Source organism: Thunnus thynnus, chromosome 18 (genome assembly GCF_963924715.1).
Source record: "Thunnus thynnus chromosome 18, fThuThy2.1, whole genome shotgun sequence".
NCBI lineage: Eukaryota > Metazoa > Chordata > Actinopteri > Scombriformes > Scombridae > Thunnus > Thunnus thynnus.
This window is the reverse complement of record NC_089534.1, coordinates 25,640,318-25,650,285: the sequence shown is the minus strand read 5'-3', so window position 1 is coordinate 25,650,285 and position 9,968 is coordinate 25,640,318. Positions and strand designations below refer to the sequence as shown.

Here is a 9,968-nt window from a genome sequence, read left to right as displayed (position 1 = left end):
GTAGCATATTTCGGATCTGATATGCCATTGTATTTGATTTCAGATTAGACTATGATCTTGTAAAATGGTGTCTAATAGTGTATCAAGATCTCTTATTTGGTTTCTAATTAGATGATAAATTGGTATAATAGTCTAATACAGCATTACATGTGTTTTTTAATTAAAGTATAATTTAGGTGTATAGTGTCTAATTAGGGTATAACTGTTTCTTTACTGTCTAATAATGAACATTATTTCTAGTTTTTGTCTAATATGATACAAAGTATGGCTTATTACATCTTATTAGTGTACCATAAAATAAAGTGCCTTTTTTAACTTCTTCTTTTAACATGATTGGTTTGTGTCATAGTGAGGAAAAAACTGTAGCCTAGTCCAATCAAATAACATGATTAATCAGTCATATAACATTATGATGGATCGTGAACATGATGTTTATATGTGTTAGGTTATGCTTTTGGGCTTATTGTGTATTGTTCCGTGCATAATTCTGGACTTGGTGTCATGTTAGATCAGTAACTGTCAACAACCGGGCTTCGGAACCGTGCAGTGACTCCTACTGGACCGAAGATGTTATCTGACAAGAACGGACACCACTCCCTACCGCTCCTCCTGACAGTGCACAAGCCAGCTGACTTGACATTAGGAATGACAGTGCAAGTAAATGCACATTCAGTTCACAGCCTCTCTTGTTCAAACAAGAAAAAGTTTCTCATTAAAACAAGAGACTGAGCAAGCAGCAGTACGCTGCCCTGGTTTTCTGACATTTCATAGACCAAGCAATCAGTAAAATGGTCTGCAAATTAATCTATAATGAAGACAGCTGCATAATTAAAATACACAAAGCAAAACAGAAGCAATAAATAAAATGGCAAGTGACTTTTTAAAAATTATTTAGATTATGAAAAGAAAAGAATACTGTAGATATGAAGAGCCAATTATTTATAATAATATCTATATTTAAATAAGCATGTAAGGATACACACCTCAAATGACCAATGAGAAACTCCCAAAGAACCCTTTAACAGAGAACAATGGAAGAAACCACAGTCCCATCTGTGCTAATGCTTTCTTGGCTCTCTAGGCAGCAGCAAGCGATGAATGGTCTGCCCAGTGTTCTAGCAATGGAGGAAAACATCTCCCTTAAGGACGAACATATGCACCTGTTGGAGGGGGCTATCCTGCTCATGAGTGGATGCTGGGGCTGCTCTGTTTGGTCTTTCAGGAGCTCCTCTTCATTCAAGTGTTCCATGGAAAAAAAACAAAAACAAAAAATTACTATCAATCGCTTCTTGTGACTGACTCACTATATAAACACCATTATGGTTGCAAGAGTGAATGGATATGTTTGAGTGAAAAGTTGACATTTGCATAAGGTAGTAACATAATGCTAAAAGACTGGAAGTTTTTCAATTAAATAAAATGAGTACATATCGCATTACAGGGCAACAAACAATGTAACACAGTGTGTAACAACAAACTGAAGATAGTTGAGCCCACACAGGATAATATACAGTAGGAATAGATTAAATCTATTTGAAGCAGCTAAGGGAGACTTGTCTGGATGTGTTATTTTACCTTGTAACTTGTTGTTGTCCTGGTCACAGGTTGGAAGGCTGACAGTTGGGGTCTTGTTGCCCTTCTTAGAAGTTTTTTTGCAACACAGTCTTTTGAACTTCTTGAAGAAACTGCAGGTCATTGTCTTGCGTGCATTTCCATGAGGCACTGGAGGTGTAGGAAATCTCAGTTGTTTTCTCAGTGCTCTCATAAAAGCTTCCTCAAAATTGGGATTCCGTGCTCTCACTGCCTCCTGCATCACTTCTACTGAGCCAAACTCCAGCAGAAGGTCATTTATGGCCGTCTGGCCAATGTCTTTGTAACTTTGACCCATGAAAGAGGCATGGAAATGGTCATACAGCCTCGGGTCAGTATCTTGAAGCTGTACAACTGCTTTCCTTACAACCTCTAAAATCATTTCACCATCCCTAATGTCTATGCTGGCAAGCATTTTCCCAACCAGGAGAGTCAGCAGGGATATGTGCACAATGCTTGCCAACTGTAACTGTATTGGCTCGGACAGCTCAGGGATGATATCGTATGAGGAATTTGAAATATGCCAAGGAGGAGGAATTACTCTACGCACTATTCCACAGTCTCCTGCTGCACGTACTGGTACAGCCACAAAGTCAAGCCCCGAAGACAGCATGTATGAGTCCTGTGAATACTGTCCAAACAGGATATCAGAGTCCAGTGAATTTAGTGTTGACCAGAAGAGAGCCTGCACAGCACAGCGAGAAACAAACTCCTCCGTCCTCATATAAAGGGCTTGAGTGACCATGCCCGGGTTGGTGACGCCCCCTCTCCTCAGCTTCCTGTAGGTCACGGTGTCACACATGCGCATTCCAGCGGGCAGGCAAGGAATCTGGTAGTCTTGTCCACTCATAACCAAATTAAAGATTCTGTCTGTGAGTTCTTTTAATTTAGAGCAGTAAACAACCTCCAGCTCACCATTGACAGACTCTTGACAGCTGTCTGTCTCTGCTGACCCCCGCTGATCTCCTCCAAGCACTGCTTGTACCAGTTCATCAGCTATGTTCGTGATAGTTTCTGCCTCATCACGAACTAAGTCTTCTGTTGTGCCAATTACAATGACAAAGTTGAAGGGACTAGTCTCAGAAAGGGACTCTGCTTCATCATTGTCAGGTACAGCACCTGGTATGACATCCAAACCACTATAGGAAGACATGGCAGACTGTCCATGAGCTTCACTGTCTTCCACAGGCAGAATGTGTGTGTTTGAGCCAATGATAATACAGACATCTCCGTGATTGCTAGAGCTCATTCCACTCTTCCTTTGTGGCATGTGAGCTCTGCTTTTTAGTACAGTCACTGTGCGAGTGATGTAGGTCTTCATAAATCTCTTTAAGCCCTCTCTGGTGCTGAAACAGAATATAGGGGACTCCACTTCCAAAAAGTTGCAGTTATCAATGGATGTAGTCTGGCTTGACTGAGCCTCTTGAGTATTGACCCTAAGCCACACCTCTTCACGGTTCAAACTTGCCATCAGTATGGTGGCAATCTTACGAACCATATCTTTGAGGTCTGGAAATAAAGTTAGGCAGCCACCGACAAAAAATACTGGGACTCTGGACTTCAGGATGGATGCCTGAGTGGATAAAGCCAGGACTGAGTTGACTGTCTTTGAAATGTGTCTAACAAGCAACTCTGTGAACACCTTGGTGTGCCCCAAAGTCTGCACTGGGAGCCGCAGAGAATTAGCCAGTGCCTGTTGGATGGAATCCCCCAGGTAGGCATGGATTTCGTCCTCAGTAAGACAGATGACTGTTGGAGAAAAGGTGCCATAGGTTCTTCTGTGTCTGTAGACCTGCGGTATCACGACATCCAGGATTATCTGTGCTAAAGACTGTACGATATCCATGCAAGAGTCTGCGAGCAAAGCTGCCAACTCAGTATTCACAAGGTTGTCTTTCAAAATGTCCAAATGCCTGTAAGAAAACACAATTCATATTGTGGTATTAACACTCATAAAGTTGATACCTATCTAAACACAACTTTGATATTCACAATTTTTACACAGTATTGTTTTGTCACAAAGGTATACGACTACCACATTTACACTTATACACTTATTACTGTTTGTAATAACAACATAGTGATACTATAAATGCTGTATTTTAAGTTGTAACACTTACTGTGTTGTCATTTGGATCAAACATTTATAGATGGCAAAACAAACTTCCTCTAGATCAATGGGAGACATGTCAATATGCAGAGTATCAGGCTTCTGTGCCAGTGCAGCAGAACACATGGGTTGGTCCTGGGATGGTTGTTCTGTCATGATGGTGTTCCTCAGTATTCACGTAAATCTGAAAAAAAAACAACATTTTAAGCTTTGATAATGTGGCATTTGTTGCACAACTATGGCATTGGATTGCATTACACTAAAAATGTTAATGGTATTGAGTCCACCCCTTTGTGTAATTAAGGACACCTCCGTAAAGAATTTTTCCAATATCCATTCATTGTTTGGCCACTTGGGGGCAGAACAACAAACTGTACAAACAATGGTGACATATTATCACCTCATAAAGTTGATAATATGTCTACTTTCACACCCAGCAGACAGAAAACAACATTAGCTTCCATTTGGAATTTCTGAAAAAGCTTTGATAAACCTATTGTTCACTGTCTGCCCTGCATCAAACTGCTGACATACAAAGACATAGTGGAGCATTCATGAGCTAAAGAGCCAGATATTTCTCTCAAGAGTTGGAGGAGGCCAAAACAGAGCTAAAAGTACAGTGAATATCAGACTTAGATTCGTCAGGAGGCCAAAGACAAGATTCCAAATGAATATTAATATTACTCTGTGTCTGGTGAATGTGTAAACATTCAACATGTGTAAACTGTTTGCCAACACATAAACCATAAAACATGATAAGGTGAATGTTGTATTTAAAGTGCATGATTCATCCTGTCCAGTGGGACCTCTCTGCTCTGTGTGTATGTGTATAGCTCAGCCCCGCCCTCAGTCAAACAGACAAAGACAGAGAGCTGAGGAGAGAGACAGAGAAACAAACATCCCATCCCCCCCCCCCCCCACTAGCTCCTGTCAGTTGCTTGAAGTGGACAAAGTGTGCATGGTTTGTGTTCGTTGTGATTATTATGTAGCTACAATGTGAAATTTCAGCAGTAGCATTGATAATTTAGCAGCAGTCCTGTCCTGCTGTTAGGCAAACACTGAAGCACATAAAAAAAACACAGTGCTGTAACCTCGTCACTACATTTTCTTAGAGTCCCTACCTCACACCTTGCATGCTGTTATCGGCTGGGGGCTATGCACCCACTGATTGATGCCCAGAAATGTCCCAAAAACAGCAAAAAAATATGAATATACATTGTTTTTTAGGAAAATCTTATACAAGATTCCTTTAATGGTAGAAAAAGGTCCATGAATTCTGAAAGTTTGTAATTGTAATAGCAACAGGAGCAGTTGAGAACAAATCTCAATCTTGCTGTTACTGGGCTACCAGCTCCTATTTTATTCCTGTTGCTGAGCTATCTTCTAACTATTTTTTCTTTGTTGATATCACTTTATAAATCACATTTTACTTTTACTACAGGAAATTAGCAATATGTGTAAACACTACTGATTCAGAGAGAACACTGGGCTAATTAAAAAAAATTTTAGAGCAACTAATGTTAGGGGCAAGGATGTATTAATTATAGGTAAGTGTAAGAGTGACTCACACATGTTTAAATGACAGCCAGCCAGAGTACCAGTGGTCAGTGAAATTTAGGAAACAAGCTAGCTTACCTTCTTGTCCTTTGCAGAAACTATGGTCTGTCTACATCCAGACTCTCACAGAGTTTTGTAAAGATAATCCTCCCACGAAGTGTCCTGTACAGTGTAGTGCACACTTCTCTTCAGGAATGGATTGTACTTTGATGTCACTCCTTTATGAAAGATTCTGGAATTCTGTTTGTGTATCATCAAGGGAAGTTATCATATTATCATATCATTATAATATTGTCATATAAAGTGTATTTATATATACATACAGTATATAAATATAAATTCTCAAGTTCATTCAATCTTCTCAAATGTGAAGATATGCTGCTTCTTTTGTCTTAGGCCTATGTGATTTTAAACTGAACATCTTTATGTGTTGGATTGCAAATTAAAGCAATTCAATGTTATTGATGTTATTGAGCTCTAACTTGTAATGAACATTTATGACAATTCTTACATTTTAAAGACCAACTGATTAATTTACAGCGGTGGACAGTAACTACATACATTACAGCGAGAAATATTGCACTCAACATGTGATGTGCCCATAAAATTCTTCTGCATTCTAAGAGTAAAAGTACAGGAGTTTTGCCTGTAACAGTTTTATTTTTATATTGAGTATCTTTAAAGTGTGGTATTACGACTTTTTATCTCTATATTTTCAAATTTACAACATGAAGAATGGGTCAGAGAGTTGTCTCAAAAAAGATAAAATCATATACATATTGGAGGATCCTTCTAGACACAACAGAAAATACTTTAGATATTAAAAAAATTAAGATTGAATTCAATTAAACTTAATCAAAATTATATATTGAGATTTTTTTTGATTTGGGATTTTCAGGAGAAAGTGAAGGTGGAAATAGAAGCAAATTTAAATACATATTTAACCACTTAACTTAATTCTGGGAAGATTTTCTACAGACATGTTTAGTAAAAACAAAGTAATACATGCTTGTCTGGGTACTTGAAACCACAAAATGATCACTATTAAGTGGATTGTTACATATGAAGTGTCAAGTAAAAGTGTTCCTAATATCTTGCCCTCCTCATGTATGTTAATGGAGTGGACAAAATATTAGGAACACCATTCAATATAATGCACTCCAGTACACCACCACCACCCACTACGACCTCAATAATAAACATAAAGTAGAATAATCACCTTTCTGACAATGTCAACAAAAACTGAAAATGTGTAAGCTTCGTAAATGTAGAAATTATGGCAGAGCTGCTGTATTGGATTGCATTGGATTGCAAAGGTGTACCTAATGAAGTGGCTGATGAGTGTATAACTTGTAATAATAATTCCAAAAATGATGCCTGTGGTATTTCCCAGCTTCTTGCTCTGTGGGTATTGTAACACAGTGAGCACACAAACACCTATCAGGAGGGGTGGTATGTTACAATATTAGCTATGAACAAGATGCCTTTCTCCATAGACTTTCTATGGTGTTCAAAGTGTTTCTTCTTAACAGCACATCTCTCATTTGTCTTCTTAAAAATTAGCGAACTAATTAGCTAGCTAACTAACCTTTGGTCTTTGGTCCCAATCTGGCGATCGGGACCAAGGTTTATCTCAGGAACACATTATTAGCTGATTGATAACGTAGCAATATCATAGAGCTGCAGACGGAGGGTTGGGTGGAGATTTGATTAGAGGCGAGGACTATTTGCATATACATAGATCCGCTCATACTAAATGAAGGCAAAGGTGTAGAGTAAGCCATCGTAACATGGTAATTGAAAAATCATATCAGACAAAATGTATTATTTCAAGCAGAGCATTTTATATGTCTTAAAACATGACTGGAGGGGATCTTTAACCATGTGGACAAAACATTTTCACCTTCTGTTGTCATTTTTCTAACATGTGAAACTTCATATTAGCCTACATGTAAAGAGCTATTTCACAACTGTGCGAATTGAATTTCTTTAAAATTTGAAGACATGATGGGATTTTATGTAACACATTCATTAACACTTGTGGAATTAACCTGTGACAAAAATTCACAAACAAAAAATGATATTTAATTGTGAATGTACAGTAATGCCCTGTTTGTTTAATCTATTTAAATCCAGATTCTTTTAATTTAACTCACAAAAACAGTACATATGCTTCGAACCAGCATGCTGCATTCTCAGAAACAACAAAAACACCAAACATCAAATTCCTTTCCTTTAAAAATGCATCAAACTGTAATAATCACTGAAAGATGGACATAAGAAAAAGACAAGCAAATGCTGTTTAGCCTGTTGAGTTTCTGGGAATGTCAGTGGGGCTGAAAAGGCAGCACTCAGTGGGAGGCTGATGATTGGTTTACACTAATGTGCTGTGGCCTGGAATGCTGCAGAGGTTGCGCCAGGGTTAGGTGCTTTGATTTTCATCAGTAAGGTCCTGCTCTTTGTCCTTTGTCCTTGTGTTATGTAGACATGTTAGAAGAGGACACACAGCACATGCAATGACACGTGTGTCATGGTGTCATGGCTGCTAAGTGCTCAGCTGGAGAGATGACACTGACTGAAACAGGGATGTGCATGTGCAAAGTGTGAAAAATAAAAACTTCACAGAGCAGTTGGTGACCACCAACCTAACATTCCTATCAGCTGACCCATTCCATTACTTCATAATTACTTCTTTCTTTTCCCAAGAAATCTCAAGAATTGACTTCTTCGACCCTGCTGAGAGCTGCTGGAAAAGAGCCGATAATTTAATTTGGCACCTTTAAAGATATGTGACTCCATCCCATCTGTCTCCCCAGATGGTCTCTGTGAATCTCAACACAAGCTGCAACAAATCTAGGCAGGAGCAGAATGAGATGCTCTGCACTCTTCCTTTAATTACTGCTGCTTCCAGCAAGATGTAAAACCATTGCAAGTTTTCATTTGTAGAAATAAACTCATCCTGTATACTTGCACTTTACAAGCTGTTATGCCCCTCCCACTGTCTAGGAGGCTGCCCTGACAATTGGCTGACAGTGGAGGGTCATCAGGAGATTGAGTTCTATAAAAGCTGGCTGAAGTGGTCACTCTTGGGGTGCATCTAAATTCTCTTAATTGCATCCATGGTTCCCTTCACGGGTATCTTTTCCTTGCGTCTTAGTCTCTCACCCATAAGGATGCCAGGAGAGAGGAAATGAGGAAATGAGTTTTTAGAGAAATGAGACGTCCTTTCCTCTGAAGTGTCATGTGAAGCGACGTCCATTTCTGATCTGCTGCATAAAGCTGCCAGCATCTTTCATTACCGTCATATTCACACTGACACAAATAGTAGCCACCACACCTCCACCCCCGTTATGATGGCAATGAAAAAGAGGTCTTTAGGCTTCATATGTCATTTACTCTGTCACTGTGATTTCAGCAAATCAGCTGCTGAATCCAATCAGGTGTGTTCACAAACTGGATGTAATGCCAGCTGAGTCCTTTCAACTCATTAAGCTAATTAAGAATGTAAGGTAACATGCCTATATAAGTGTCAAATAATTCTTGACCAAACCAGAACCATTGAGAAACGTCCAAGAAGAACAGGAGCATCGCTGAAGCAGGAGAACACGACTGCAGTGCGCAATCCTGTGTTTACTAGAGGTAATCATCACACAAATCTACTGCTTTAATAGAATTTAAAGTAACACATTACAAATACAGCAAACATACAGATAGCTGTAGGTTGCCTTAGCTGCGGTGCATGGACATATTAATGAAGGATATGAGATGGATTAAATGATCTCATTGATTTAGATGCGCTAGTGAGTGTTTGCACCATTCTGACATATTGACTTGTATAATTACAACTCTTGAGTTCATCATAAAAAGTTCACAACCCTGTACATAAAGCAGTATGTCTTGTGCATATTTTTCTAGAATTCAAACAAAGCACAGTCATAGGCCAACAGTGAGAACTAGTACACTGTAACCTCATATTGCTAGAGGACATTGCTATTGCAAAATGGGGAAAAGATGCTGGAAGACTTTTCCTTTGTGCTTCAGTTCATGTCCGGCACTTTGACATTCAGATGACAGCCACACAATGGAGATCACCATTTCCTTGGCAGGGTCTAACCTTTTAACATTTAAGTACTTATTTGTAGAATATGGCAACACGAAAGGGCTTACATAACAAGGTTCCAAAAAAATGTCTCTGAACCTGCCTGAAATCATGTGTTTCCTTCATACAGTTGCTGACTATTTCAACAGTTTTAGACCCAGAATTTCAAGAACACAGATTCTTCAAGACTGTTTCATGTTCCACAACATAAAACAAATGGTTTTAATTTGTCAGAGTATAAAAATATATCAATGACAAAAAATACATACATACAAATTTATCTTATTTCTATCTCGTTATAACTTGTTAAACTTGTTATAATTATAAACTCAACTAGTAATCTTTTGCTGTTGGTTTGACCAGTCTGGAAACTTTGGTTCTTCTCTGCTTCCTCCTTTTTAAAAAGGTCATTAAAGCCCACCTGGAGGTGTGTTGTCTCTGGGTGGGTGGGTGGGTGGGTGGGGGACAGGCAGAAGTAGATGGCTTATCAATCAGCTGTTTGGTGATGCCGCTGCTTGTGCCTGACAGTGCATAATCCTCTTCCTTCTCACATGCTTGGCCACAAGTAGCAGCTCCAGCTCCAGGAGATGATGAGCTACTACCACTTGAGGC

General features: G+C 39.0%; 1 protein-coding gene across 1 annotated transcript; it reads right to left on the bottom strand.

The window, feature by feature from the left end:
* Positions 1 to 935: 935 nt before the first annotated feature.
* Positions 936 to 5,455, bottom strand: LOC137169175 (uncharacterized). The gene is made up of 4 exons (XM_067572206.1): positions 5,336 to 5,455; positions 3,711 to 3,884; positions 1,576 to 3,503; positions 936 to 1,230 (listed from the first exon to the last, which is right to left on the bottom strand). Exons 2-4 carry the CDS (start codon positions 3,854 to 3,856, stop codon positions 1,019 to 1,021), a joined length of 2,286 nt encoding a protein of 761 aa, XP_067428307.1. The 5' UTR covers positions 3,857 to 3,884; positions 5,336 to 5,455; the 3' UTR covers positions 936 to 1,018.
* Between the last annotated feature and the right edge of the window lie 4,513 nt (positions 5,456 to 9,968).